This window comes from Postia placenta (assembly GCF_002117355.1).
Source record: "Postia placenta MAD-698-R-SB12 unplaced genomic scaffold POSPLAscaffold_10, whole genome shotgun sequence".
NCBI lineage: Eukaryota > Fungi > Basidiomycota > Agaricomycetes > Polyporales > Adustoporiaceae > Rhodonia > Rhodonia placenta.
The window spans coordinates 806588-820077 of record NW_020169841.1 but is presented as its reverse complement, the minus strand read 5'-3'; the positions used below and the strand labels follow the sequence as shown (position 1 = coordinate 820077).

General features: G+C 55.1%; 6 protein-coding genes across 6 annotated transcripts; 3 read left to right on the top strand and 3 right to left on the bottom strand.

Annotated features, from left to right (window-relative positions):
- Positions 1-19: 19 nt before the first annotated feature.
- POSPLADRAFT_1148685 (hypothetical protein) lies at positions 20-364 on the top strand (the record flags this gene model as incomplete). Its single annotated transcript, XM_024486212.1, has 1 exon — positions 20-364. The coding sequence occupies one exon, from the start codon at positions 20-22 to the stop codon at positions 362-364; it is 345 nt and encodes a 114-aa protein (XP_024337197.1).
- Positions 365-1632: 1268 nt separating this feature from the next.
- POSPLADRAFT_1182932 (hypothetical protein) lies at positions 1633-2524 on the top strand. Its single transcript, XM_024488959.1, has 4 exons — positions 1633-1767; positions 1827-1950; positions 2022-2091; positions 2144-2524. Exons 1-4 carry the CDS (start codon positions 1657-1659, stop codon positions 2427-2429), a joined length of 591 nt encoding a protein of 196 aa, XP_024337196.1. The 5' UTR covers positions 1633-1656; the 3' UTR covers positions 2430-2524.
- A 181-nt stretch (positions 2525-2705) lies between these two features.
- On the top strand, positions 2706-4554 carry POSPLADRAFT_1148743 (hypothetical protein; the record flags this gene model as incomplete). The annotated part of the gene is made up of 4 exons (XM_024486219.1): positions 2706-2945; positions 3025-3198; positions 3257-3327; positions 3378-4554. The coding sequence occupies 4 exons, from the start codon at positions 2706-2708 to the stop codon at positions 4552-4554; spliced, it is 1662 nt and encodes a 553-aa protein (XP_024337195.1).
- A 2-nt stretch (positions 4555-4556) lies between these two features.
- On the bottom strand, positions 4557-7894 carry POSPLADRAFT_1075084 (hypothetical protein; the record flags this gene model as incomplete). The annotated part of the gene is made up of 7 exons (XM_024482776.1): positions 4557-5365; positions 5416-5471; positions 5532-5899; positions 5962-6139; positions 6196-6917; positions 6976-7169; positions 7230-7894. 7 exons carry the CDS (start codon positions 7892-7894, stop codon positions 4882-4884), a joined length of 2667 nt encoding a protein of 888 aa, XP_024337194.1. The 3' UTR covers positions 4557-4881.
- Positions 7895-8249: 355 nt separating this feature from the next.
- Positions 8250-11677, bottom strand: POSPLADRAFT_1066706 (hypothetical protein). The gene is made up of 15 exons (XM_024482101.1): positions 11451-11677; positions 11239-11392; positions 10447-10532; positions 10373-10391; positions 10196-10317; positions 10122-10139; positions 9975-9995; positions 9886-9916; positions 9678-9811; positions 9447-9547; positions 9325-9378; positions 9205-9267; positions 9135-9152; positions 8667-9083; positions 8250-8613 (listed from the first exon to the last, which is right to left on the bottom strand). Exons 1-15 carry the CDS (start codon positions 11545-11547, stop codon positions 8299-8301), a joined length of 1650 nt encoding a protein of 549 aa, XP_024337193.1. The 5' UTR covers positions 11548-11677; the 3' UTR covers positions 8250-8298.
- Positions 11678-12037: 360 nt separating this feature from the next.
- POSPLADRAFT_1147609 (hypothetical protein) lies at positions 12038-12644 on the bottom strand (the record flags this gene model as incomplete). Its single annotated transcript, XM_024486083.1, has 4 exons — positions 12038-12187; positions 12249-12327; positions 12387-12536; positions 12589-12644. 4 exons carry the CDS (start codon positions 12642-12644, stop codon positions 12038-12040), a joined length of 435 nt encoding a protein of 144 aa, XP_024337192.1.
- Between the last annotated feature and the right edge of the window lie 846 nt (positions 12645-13490).

Here is a 13490-nt window from a genome sequence, read left to right as displayed (position 1 = left end):
CATGCCGATGACAGAACGAATGTATCCTCATGCAGCATACTCTCGCTCCACAGTCACATCCCAGCTCGAGCTGGTACCATCTCCCGAAACACCTCCAGTTCGCTGGTCTTCGGTGATTGACCCAACTATACCTGACAGCCTCCCACCAGAAGCACACCCAATCCACATCACGGTGCAGGCGGGTGAGACATTGTATCTCCCTGCAGGCTGGTGGCACTACGTTCGACAATCGGACATCACGATAGCCCTCAACTTCTGGTACGATATGGAGGGTCAGGGAATGTCTTGGGTTTGGCTCAATTTCCTGCGGGGTTTACGAGAACCGCCGCCCGGCAATGTGTCCGGCGAGTCACAGGAATTGTAATGTATGTCATCGTAACGCGGGCGAGCTTTTACCACACCCGTACCCTACACGTGCATCCGATACTGCGCCTTTGCTGATGTATTTGTCAAATCTCTGTACGTCTCCGCCGCCCATGAATCATAATCACTGATTGATTGCATAGGTGATCAATTCACTGCGTACCCGGGATCTGTCTATAGATATACCTGCAGAGTAAGTACCAAGTCTTGTCCACGTACAGATGAAGTGCCATGCTGAACTCCGCCACCCGAACCCCGCTCAGAATTTGCCGAAAGCGAGAGCATTTAAAACTTACCATAGTACGAGTACAGAGTTTTTCCTGAACTGTAGTAAACTGTAAATGTCAAACGCTACGTGACCCATCACGGCCTTCGTTGCAAAAGGATGTCTAATTGTCCACATATCAAGATGATGGTCCGGTTGATAACCAACACACAAGTACTGTCAACGGCCCCCAGGATGGCTGTCAATTGCGTCCACGATATTGGACAGGCCGTCAATTAGGTATGCCCTGAATTCGCATCAACATAAAGGGATGTTCCGTCGCGGTACTCAATAGAGCACCATGATTTCGGTTGCCAGCTGCTACCACAACCTGTCAAGAGCCATTAACACAGAGAAATGGAAGCCGTTCGACCCTGCGAGTATTTGTCATGGGTAGCTTCCCTGTCGAGAAGGTTTTACACTGTCGCTTCTGCTTCGGCGAGAACGCCTTATCCGGCATTGTTATTGAGTCGATCGGAACATGAAATGCACCCGTGTGCCGCGAAGTGATGTCGCAAGGCGGTCAGATGTGGAGAAGGCCGACGGTTTGACAGCCTTCGTGAAAGTGCTGATCAGATTACCCACTCAGGACCCAAAGATGAAATGTATAAACACTACGGGTCTCCGCTTGAAAATGGTGTTATAAGGAATACACCCGTAATGCCGCTCGATGCGGGGCTGCCGTAGACAAATAGACGTAGCGACGGACATCCTGCGAACACTGCCTTCATTTCTATGCTAAGACAATCCTTAATGCCAGTTTCTACAAATCAGCGGAAAGATTACATATGACTCCGGCTCACGTACGGTTGAGATACCAGATGGCAGGCCACTACTTCCACACCCAGATCTGTGTTTCTAAACTAAAGCGTGATTAGTTCCCCGAGGCTGCTACCGCGGCCATAAGGTTCAGGTCTAAGCGCCAGATCGACCGATCATCCACGTGATGGAAGTAAGTTCACAGAATGCTAAATCAAAAAGTGTTCTCCTTACCACTTGACATTGCCTATACGTCCAAAAACAGCATCATGGTCAAAGACAAGTCAGAGAAGAGGGATAAGAAGAAAGTCAAAGAGGTAACTGAAACCGTCACCGAGGTCCCGGAGGACGTTGAGATGGAGGATACCGATGCTGTCAAGGTGAGCGGCAACGTTGATTATTGGTGTGTTACACTGTGACCTATACTTTGCGTGTAAAGACAGAGAAGAAGGCGAAGAAAGAGAAAGAGGAGATAGTCGTTCCTTTGGAGGACCTTTCCCCAATAGCACATCCACTTGCGCAGAAAAAGCTTGTGAAGAAGCTACACAAAACTATCAAGAAGGGTACGCTATGTCCCGCGTACCGTATCTTGGACTGCTTGACTAAAAACGACGTCCGTGTGCATCCTATGCAGCATCAAAACAGCGGCAGGTCAAGCGAGGTGTGAAGGAGGTCGTAAAGGGCATCCGTAAAGGAGAGAAGGGGTGAGTACAACCGCGACCATGCCCTGCCACTCCACTGAGATCTGCGCCACAGGCTGCTTGTTCTTGCTGGCGATATCACACCCATCGACATCATTTCACATCTCCCTGTCCTAAGCGAAGAGGCAGGAATACCCTACGTGTTTGTGACGTCGAAGGAGGAGCTCGGACACGCAAGCGCGACGAAGCGACCAACAAGTTGCGTCATGGTATGTCCTGACGCGAAGAAGAAGGCGAAGCGGAAAGAGGGGGAGAAGGACGACAAGGAGGACGACTACCGGGAATTGTACGAGGAGTGCTGTCGAGAAGTCGAAAAGCTGGACCAAAAGCTGCTGCTATGATCACGTCTTAGTGTCCGCCTTGCTTTCATGCTACGTGTCTGCCCCCTGCTGTATTCTCTAATTTCATGATATTACTTGTCGTTGTACGACAAACGAATATGAAACGCGCTGCAGCCACGTCACGAGGGTCGTGGCGATCGAACTCAAGACGATCACAGCAAGTCATTGCTTTCTCACGACAACCATACGGCTCTCCACATAAACGTCTGCCGCTGCAGACCTCTCCTGCTCTCTCCCCTCACAGAACGGCCCCGAAGCCTCTCACATTCTCTTGCAATGGCTGCTGGGAAATCCAAGACTGCTACGACCAACGGTGCTGGCAAGAAGCCGAAGGTTAGCACCTCGTCAGGCAATGGCAACGCTGCTCCGAATGGGAAGGCGAGCCCCGTCACTCCCACAGCCGTAGAGGCTATCTCGGAGCAGTTCGATTTCGCTGCGTATGTCACAGGAAAACCCGAGAAGTCTGTCTACGACCAGGAGCAGGAGAAAATCAAGGCACAGATTGATGCGCTCCAGGTCAAAATGGCAAGTAGCTAGATACTGCTCGGATGTAGTAACTCGTCGTCTAATTCGCGTTCTGCTCGCGTTATACCAGTCTGCTGTAAAGGAAAAGCTAGGCTTGACCTCGAAGGGCGACGCCGGGAACGACAAACGCGCTGCCCTGCGCGCCGAGCTGGATAGCCTTCGTGGCCAGCAGTCCAATACCAAGCTGAACAGAAGCAAGGTCTTTGACCAGCTGAAGGCGATCCAGGATGGTGTACAGAAGAAGGTATGATGATGATGCGTTGTACGTCACGGTGATACTCGGCTCAACGCGGGTCCGTCAGGTCAAGGACCTCAATGCAGCGAAGGCCAAGGCACCATACAAGACGGTGGACGATGTCGATGACCGAATTAAGTAAGCTCTCCAATCGCTCGTAGTGTATGTGATCTCACTTCACTTTGCAGGCAGCTTGACAAGCAAGTGGAGTCCGGGAACCTTAAGCTTGGCGATGAGAAGCGAGCACTTGCAGAAATCAGTCAGCTCAGGCGCAGCCGCCGACTTGTAGAGGGTTTCCAAGCCGAGCAGGAGTCGATTGAGGCAGACCGTGCCGCTGCTGACGCGCTTCGCCAGCAGCTCGACGACCCGGAAGCCAAGGCCGTCTCCGAGCGCTACGACGCCATCAAGGCTGAGCTCGACGAGCTCAAGAAAGAGGGTGACGAGGCGTTCGCAAACCGCAGCAAGCTTCTCGACGAGCGGACTGCACTCCAAAACCAGCTTGACACGCTATATAACCGGAAGCGCGAGTCCGCACAGCGGTTCCGCGAGGCGAACGACCGATACTGGAACAAGATGAACGAGGAGCGTGCGAGGCGTGCCGAGCGACAGCGCGCGCAGCGTGTGGCCGATGAGGAGGCGAAGAAGCGTGAACTAGCGGAGCGCCTGCGGGATGAGGCGGAGGTGCCTGCTTTCCAGCTGCAGATTGAGGACTGCCAGACCCTCATCGACCAGTTCTCCGGGCGCAACCCTACGCAAGCACTATCCTCCGCGCTGTCAGAGAAGGCTGATGTCACCGGCGTGCCGAAGCTGGAGATCCGCAAGGTGGAGGCGGATTCCGGCATGGTCGTCCGCAAGAAAAAGGGCGAGGACGACGATAACTACTTCGTCGCAACACCGCGGAAGCAGAAAGGGAAGAAGGGCGGAGCTAAGGCGAGCGGACCATCAGAGGTTAACGGCGCCGACGCGTCTGCTAGCCAGACTCTGCATGTTCCGCTGCCCACGCTCTCCGCACTTCTCTCCCTCTCAATAGCGCCTCCCACCTCTCCCGCCGATGTTCCTCGTGTTATTGAGGACCTAAAAGCGAAGAAGGCATGGTTCGTTTCGAACCAAGCTCGCGTTACTGCCGAAAACAAGGAAAAGGCGGAGGCACGCATCCGACAGCTTACTGGCGCTGGCAAGACGGTGGATGCGCCTGTGGCAGAAGACTTGACACCACCAAACGGAGGCGGAGAGCATCCGGCGGAACCAGTATCAACACCAGCAATTACTGATGTGTCACCTGCGGTCGTGCCCAGTGAGGCGGTTGAGGAGAAATTGGAGAGCGTTGCGGAAGAGCAAAACGGTGATGCAGATGTTGCGGAGTAATATTTTCGGTTGACTAGGATATATTTGTCGTTGTTAATAAGGGTGCAATCTACCCCGCTATTCGCGTACAACCATCCCCGGTGAACTCAAGCGTCCCCCGCGCACACTCGACCAACCCGTAAATCATGGGATACATTGTACGAGTACGACACGTGGATATCTGAGAACAGCGTCACTTGAGGAAACAGGGTGAATACAGCAGACGTTACCGAAGCAATAATTAATGCAAGCCAGAGAAAGCAAGACACCGAATGATAGTATTAGTTGCAGCAGTCTAAGTTAGCGTCCAGGATACCACTACGGCGAGATGAATAGAGCGTAGGAGGATTAAAGTGAGGCTTCGGTTTTGACTGGTTCCGGGGAGTTGTCCGGTTCGCTGCCAGTCGAGGGAGGCGTGCCGGACGCACTACTGATGATGTCATGGGAAAAGGCCGTCGCGTCGAACGCGTTTGCGCCGGATACATAGTCGGGGAACGAGAGTGTGGAAGAGTGGACGGGCATCGAGTCGTCTTGTGATGCGGACGTATCCATGTATGAAAGCGATCCGAACGCGTCGGCACCGAAGGCGCTCGAGGCGTGGTCGAGCGAGCCCGAGCCGAACGTATCCTGTTGCAGCGCGGCGAGCATGCTGGATGTCGTCGGCGTGTGCGTCATCCCGGAGTGGTTGACGTCGGGAGGGTGGCCGAAGCTCTCCTGCCCAGCCATCGGCGAGAGGGAGTAGAATTGTTGTTGCATCACAGGCTCTACAGACGCTGCGACGGAGTTGGTCGATAGAGCAACGCTCCTAAGCACATTCAGAGCGATCCAGTCGCTATAACAACGGATTAGGGCCGCCGTGACATGCGATATTCAAGGACTCACTCCAAGAATAATTTCAGAATCTGGAAGGCACCAAATGCAGGGTCGCTTCGGATCGTCTGCGCGGATCAAGTCCGTCAGACCACTAGTACGCGCGCTTCAATGAAAGGTGTAGTTACCAAATCCCTCATAACCTGACTAGTCACATATCCCCAACGTATCAGAACACTCCGCGAGCTCATTGTAGCGCGCTCATCCAAGCCACCGGAGCGACCGTCGATCAACCGCTCACAGCACTTGTCCGCCCACGACATCACATCTCGTACAGGATCCTGGCTCTTCGGCAGGCTGTCCAGGAGTGTAACGAAGTCGACCTCCAGCAGCTGCACCAGATCCTCGTGACGGCAATTGCAGACCAACGCGGATTGGTTCCGAACACCCTCGAAGTCGATCTTCTGCCACGAGCGGCGCATGTCACTGAGCTGCTTCGGGTTGTTGAGGACTGTTGCCAGGGCTTGCGTGACCTGATAAAGCTCGAGGAAGCGCACTGCAGCGCATCAAAATATGAGAATCACGGGACACTATTAGAAGCCAATTCCGACGACTTACAGACAAGGTGCCCAAAACGCGCTCCCAGTTCGACTTTAGGCTCGACGAACGTGTTACCGTATCCCTCGAGGGCCACGAGGAGAATTTTCTCCATTTTGTCGGCGAGCGCGCGCAGGCCAGCCAGAGACTGCTGCGGGATGTGCGAGAGCATCTGCAGTCGGAGAATCTCCAGAATTTCCTGCATGACATCCTCAGCCTCACTTTTCTCACACGTCAGTGCAAAAAGGGACATACATCGTAGACGATAGCATCCGCCTTTGCCATAAGTCCAGCAACAGCAGGCGCGTGTACAACTTCGCGATGACTTCCGTTGAGGTTCGACCAGAAGGTCCGCACGTGCAGTTCAAACTGGTCAAATCGGTAGGATCTGAAGCTCTCTAGTAGAGCATCCAGATGGTCCTGGAACCACCTCCAGACCTCACGCGCAGCCATGCTAGGCGGTGTCGTGGACGTTGCGCCGACCGCCTCCTCGATGGAGGGGAACTGCGGCATTTGCCTTACCGAAAGCGGCGCCGACGGGGACATGAGCGTGATGGACCCGACGTCGGCTTGTGCAGCGTGCGAAGGAACGGTCAATGCTGGTTCAGGCTGCCCTGCATGTCGCCTGATGGATGCCTGAACAGCGTATGTGTTCACGGGCGGCCGCTGCGTTGCCTGTGCAAGCGCGAGAAGGCTGCTAGCCGTCGGCGTCTTCTCGTCCTGGAAGAGCGCGGGGTTCTTCACCGTGCCATTGCTCAAATTCAGCGAGTTCCGCTTCGAGACGTTCCCGGAGCTCGCGCCGCCCTCCGACTCGTCCTCGTCCTCGTCATCTGAGCCGCCTCTGTTCGAAGCCTCCGCCTGCTCGCTCGCCATCCGCGCCGCATTGACCGACTGCTGCGCAGCGCTGTTGTTTGATTTGCGAATGTAGTCCTGCAAGAACTCGGCCTCTGCCGAGGTCGCAGGACGGATGCCGCAATCTGCCATAAATAGCGTCCATCACTGTCTTGACGGAATCATGATCGAATGCGGACGTACAATGATATTTACTGTTCCCTCGGACGCCGAGACGTCTTGTCTTGATAGTGGGGAAACATAGCCTGATGGCCTTCCCAAGAGTGGCGGTGTTGATATGCGGTATACCGTACTGGTCGCAGACTCGACGATATGAGAAATAGAGCCCCTGGCGGGGGACATTGCCATCGGGGTACGGAGAATAGTTAGCGGTCAACCTAGAGTGACAAGTCAGGGTCCCCTGGCAGACAAAACACATCAGCATCTGAAGCACGTACCAGGCCTGGACAAAAATCTGCTTCGCCCGATCGGAGGCACTGGTGGTTGTGGCGGCGCGGACGTTCGCTGCGAGCTTTTCGAGCGCGTGGTCCGGGCTCAGCGACATCCGTCCAAAGGCTCCCGTAGTATGCATCGTCTCAGGGCTATGTCCCAGTAGGTGTTGCCCGCCGAACATGTGAGGGTACTCGGGGACAGACGAGCCGAGGTACAGAGAGATGTCTTCGGTCTCGCTGGACGAGGAGTGGACGCTCTCGCAGTCGCGGGGGTATGGGGACGCGGCGACGCGGGCCCGGATGTGAGTGGGCCGGAGATGGGCTTTGAGCGATGGGTTGGAGAGATTGTGGTTGGGCGGGGAGTCTGCCGGGGTGAGCAGCTCTGAGCTCAAGGAGTAGGCAGAGGAGTGGGAGGCGTCGGAGGTCGTGCGCGTGTGATCGCCAGCAAAGGAGTTGGTGGTATGGAAGGAAGCACGGTAGAGGTCTTCGGACGATGGCGGCATCACAGCCGACGCGCGCAAGATGCCACCCTGGGAAGAGTGGGGACGGGAGCCGGAGGAATTGTGCGAGGAGGTAGAGGAGGCCGAGTTTGAGCGCGAGTGGAGGTGCGAGTTGGGTATGAGGTCGAACGGGACAGATGCAGCCATCAATTGGAGATTTGCCGCGGCCATATGATAAGGAGTGCTAAGCGTAGATGGTGGTAAGGACAGTGAACGCGAGGGGTGCAAATGGGAAGTCGGGCCAGCCGGACAGACGAAGAAGAGACGAGGGCGTATTCAAGTATTCACGGGGCGGGCCAGGAGAAAGAGGAGAGATGGGGGCAGGGATGATGAGTATAGATGGGGCGCCGCCCAGCACCGGCGGAAAAGGAACGGAGGGGAAGACTGCGCGCAGCCCCCGGAGATGCAGATGCAGATGCAGGCAAAGAAAACGAAAGCAAACACGTCGAGCTCAATTCGGATCTGCGAACGAGGGCAGAGGTTGTTGTCGGTGGTCAAGGCAACTGCCCCCCACCGCCTCCCATTTCTCTTCCTGCGGCGTCTATTTCCCTCTTTCGGCCCGCTACCTTACATCTCTACGCCGACTCTACCTCCATGTACATATACCGTCGGAACCGCTTCCGCAGCTTCTTCTCCGCCCCCTTCGCCAGCCGCTGCGCCAGGTCCGTCCACGACGGCACGGTCAGATCCACCAGCCCGTAAGGCGCCCGCTTCGATGCCGTCGCCGTCGCGTTCCGAAGTGATTTCGGGAGATGGCGCAGTGGTATCGGCCACCACGGGGCCTCGTCCGCCCCCGCTCGATGTAATCCCGACACCGGGAACGTCAGGTACTCCAATTTGTATTTTGGCGGATGGTTCTTGTCCGCGGCGTCTAGCTTAGGCAGATAATACTAACATAGCACCGCATGAGCATTCGCCCGACAGATGGTACGGCACAACACACCTGCGCATAGCCAAGGGGTGTCCAAAGTCTGTTGGTTCGCGAGGGGGAATCAGGATGCGAGTGCCATTTGGATGCTCTGCAGGAGCGGTCTGATATATTGCCGAGGCAATGTCCAACAGATTTCGTTCGCTCATTCTCCACCCGAATCGATGGCACGTATCGCGAGCCCGTGATGTTGTAGGCGAAAATGCGGAACGAGGGCAAGTATGGGTTCGGTACCACCGAAGGCGATACGTTGACGACGCCATAATCGTCGTAACTGATGTTCTTTGCCGTCTTGGGCAGGTCTTCGAAGTCCTTCAGCAGCGTCTTGTACAGCCCCTTACGGGACTCGCTGTGCGGGTCGTCCCAATCAACGGAAGCAGATGCTTTCTTGCGTGGGTATTTCTCCAGGTGCTCCGCCTCCAAGAAAAAGAACTACGCGGGACTTCAGTGCCAAACTGACACATCCCGTATGATATCACCTACATGATCCGCATTCATATGCTACAATTCGGTCATCATCAATCCGGCCATCCAGATCAAAGAGGGGACTTACGCCAAACAAGTGCCCCAGTATCGTGTCCTGGAAGCGCAGCGAGAGCTCCGTGTACCGGACGTACTACAATAGCTGTCACTCAGCGGCCTGCTACACGTCTCACCTCGACAGAATACGTACACAGTCAGGGAAGAAGTTGTCCGCCGACGGCGGGACATGACCGCTTAGCCATACCTGTGGATTGCACGCACGCCGCCGTCAGCACTAGATTATGGACCGTGACAGTTGATCCGGACACGGACCTGCATGCCGCGCCGGCGGAACGCCTGCAGCTGCACCTCGAGCCAGTCTAGCTGGAGGTTCCCGGGGTCTTCATGTTCGCCAGGCTCGCACCCTCCCACCGCTGTTGCCACGGCAACACAGGGTCGAGGACATAATCGAACCCAAGATCGAACCCGGTCAAGATTCCAAGATTGCAGTCATGCAAAGCTGTCAGTTTGTTGATCGTGTGAGGCACAGGCACTGACGCCCACCTTTGTTCGAGTCGTAAAAGTACATCGTATTGAGGCTGATTGCGGCGACGGCGTCGGGGATGACCTCGGCAGAGTAATAGCCACCCCGCTGGAAGACCTGGTACGATTCGAAGGGTATGAAGGACCTCCATATACTGCGGTCGCGTAGGATACACAAGCGAGGTTTGCATGCTGCATGCTGGACACAGGAAGTTGATGGAGGACGTACGAGGAGAATTCTGAAGTCACACTGTTTGGGCCTAGACGTAGAGGTTGCTTGCTCTGTCAGTGCCTCACACGCGGTCACGCAAGCCATACCTGGGAGCATAATATTCTTTACACGTTTTGTCAGTTTTCACACAGTGTGCTCAACACGGACCCACTCACGTGTGCTGATGCGGACACAAGGTTATTCACAAGCATGTCAGTACAGCGCTAATACTCAACATCAAAATGGGCACATACGCCACACGTCGTTGTTGCCTGCAGGATATCAACAGTCCATCAAGATATGGGAACTCGATGACGCGTCTACGTACCGATGCAGGGGATAACAGGGATGCCCTTGCTCAAGAATACGTCTTCCATCTTGCGTGCCATCACTCTGTTCAGCATGTATATTTCATCGGTGGTGCGGGGGTTCTTGCGATCATTGTCATGTCTAGAATTCGCTATATGAACACCGCTTCCGCTTCATTATACAGCGGAGGCAGTACCTGGCACTGTCGCCCGTCCCTGCATTCTAGCGTTCTGTCTCCATGCCGATTTTCTGAGAAGGCGGGCCACTCACATATCACAAAATCAATCTCCGACGTCCATTCTTTGTCCAAGAAATTGAGAGTAAGGTTGGTTAGGGTGAATGGCGAATCGCAGTCGCTGTATCGGCTAGTTCAGTACGCGCTGCATGGGATAGAGCTCCTGTGACTGCTGCTCGCACTGCAATGAAAACGATGGACGTGCACTAAAAGAATGAGGCACCAAGTGTGTTGCGAACACCTTGATCCCTACGGCATCGTCACGCGACACCGCAGGCGGATCGTTAACACTGCCCGCAGGTCTGCTTTGAAGTGACATGCACGACGGGGGCCCTGCTGTTCGTCCAATGAAGCATACACTTGCATCTCGAATCCATCACATGCTTGTTATGAGATGGACCTATTGAGTTCGGGATGGACAGCCACAAGTAGTGACCTCGCCGTGTCAATAGAGTGCATCTGCAGTGATCTAGGTCAAGGCTCCGAGCTCGAGGCTCGAGGTTCCTCGAACTCTATAAGCTGCTTCGAGCCCCTCTCCGGAAGGCAAGAGTCAGAATACAATCTGATCACTCGAACCGATTCCTCGAAGTGAAGATTCGTCCGCTCCGACCCAAAGCTTCACCTAGGTCTTTGCAGATGCACTCTGGTACCCACGTTCGCGCATGGCACACCGACGTTCACCGGGACGGCCCTGTTACACAGCCATCCATCCATTGACACTTCCCGTGATCACCGAACCACAGCAGCACGGACGAGGTTGGGCGAGATGCCAGGCCGGTGCCGCACACGCAGCGCAGGAGCACAGGAACAAGATGAATGAGACGAACCTATACGGCATGCCATAGTATCCCGACCGCGGCTGGGCGTTCTTAGGCTTCTTCCTATGACACGCCGACTTCTCCGACGCGTCCAGCTTGTAGTGTGGATCAGGATGCATATCCGTAATGTGCAGGAAACGGCCCTGCAGCTTGCGCGCCGGACCTGACGACCGCGGACGCGATCAGCCTCGACCACACATCCTGATCACACGAGCACGTACGGGTATCTGCCACCGCCAACGGTAGCTGCGCCGGGACTGCCAGGGCATCTGGAACGACGCTGAGGAGCAGGACGAGGACGAGACGGGGCGCGAACATGATGTGTGTCGGTGCAGAGACGAGCCGCGCGGAGGCCAACCTTGGCTGTATGCGCCTCAGGGAGGAGGTCAGACAAGCAGGTGCATAGTGGAGCGCGCTGCGACAGGCATATGCACTGTGCTCCTCGCACGTTCGTCGGATTACAGAGGGCTGCTCAGACAAGGAGGCGGCCCTTCCATCTGGTCGAGTCGGCCTTTGCCGAACACAGTGAGAACCCCTCCAGTCTCAATGGCTGGTCCCATGACTTCCCGCCAACACATTCACGCTTATGCAGGTCGGAGACACAAGTATAAACAGGATTCCTATTGTATGTGCAATAATGGTACACAATACACAATTTTCATATGACCGGTTGTTGTACAAATTATACATGGCGAGATGATCTACGCGCGTTGAGGGTGAGGCATGTTACAAATGCATGGCAGAGCAAAGTCAGGGCGAGCGACGAGCAGGAGCAATAAGTTAATCATATCCATGGCTCCTAGGCGAGTCACTTGATCCTGATCGAACGTGTCGGGGACGCGCCCATGCTGGGAGACATGGCGCCGCGACGCGAAGTGTCGTGGAGGTCGAGAAGATAACATGCGTTGTCATTCTCGTTGAGAATCTTGGTGATGGACTTCTCGACCAGGTGACACGTCTGATGAAGACAGACAACGTAAGTTTGGGCGGCATAGAAGCAGCCTATAACGCTCACGAACCCTACTATAGCCACCACGTTCCAAAGGTGACCGCGCCTTCGCGATGGTATTGTGTATGGTGTCGTACGCATACCTCCGGCTACGGAGTCACGATGAGAAACGTTTCTCGGAACACGGAAGAAGTACAAGAAAGCTCACAGGATACTCTCCAGTTCGCTTCTCGAACGAGGCAGAAGATATAGGTCCGAACCGCTGAGGTAACGCTTGAATGCCTCGTATGTGGCGCAACCCGCAATCAGGGTCTCATCGAGGGAGGGATGATCAGCATCCCAGCTGAACCAATTTTCGCTATATGCAGGGTGAAAACCTGAGTCATAGTGAAAGCAAAGGATGAACATACGTCAAATGGTTGTGGGCAATGGCCTCGGGGCTCTGAGGAGAGAGAAAGCGATCCATTGGCTGTATTGGTATGCCGAAGAGATAAGATGGTGGTTGACAAGAGGCCGCAAGAGGCAGGAGTACGCTTGTGCAGAGAGGTGGTTCTGGGGAAGTCCGATGAGGGCGAGAGAGGATGACGGAGGGCTATAAAGAGCGGCGCTGCGTCTGCTGATAAATATGATAGGCAAGGGAAGAGCCAGCAAAGCTTATTTTCCCGCGGGAGCAAAGGGGATATGAACAAACGTGAGCGGTCGAGTGGCCAAACCACAGCGGGGAGTGGCAGGTATAAGTAAGCCCGTCAATCTCAGATCGCACGTGCGTGCGGACAATCGCGATTCGCAAAGCCAGTCGGACGACTCTCCGCGGCGCGCCATCATTTTCCCTGATGACTCGTCCGTTCGTCTATTTTCCTGTTCTCCATTTCGCTCCAGCTCCAGGTATTTGGATATCCGGATTTGTGATACGTTCTTGCGCAGCTGTTGGTCGAGTGCGCTTGTGCGACGCTGTATTCCGCGGCGTCAGACGTGAGCTCACTGACGTCCTTTGGGGCGTCTGCGACGATGTTGCGGGGTAATGCGATCGAAGGGAACCCATTGAGTTGAGACACACAACTGTCCCATACAGAAGCGCAATATTGGGACCGCCGACGCCTGACACAGGCGTATCGCGGGGGACCCCTATACAGACTTTGTATCTACATCTGCAGCGAGTCAGCATGCGAACGTTCCCCGCAGCGCCGATCAGCGACCACCAGCTGGGACGGTGTGCTTGTGGGAAACTACAGTAAGCTGCGGTGTTAACTGCCTCCGCAGGATCGGGCGCGCTTCTAACGGCGCATTAGCCACATTCAGTGAAGCCAGCCGG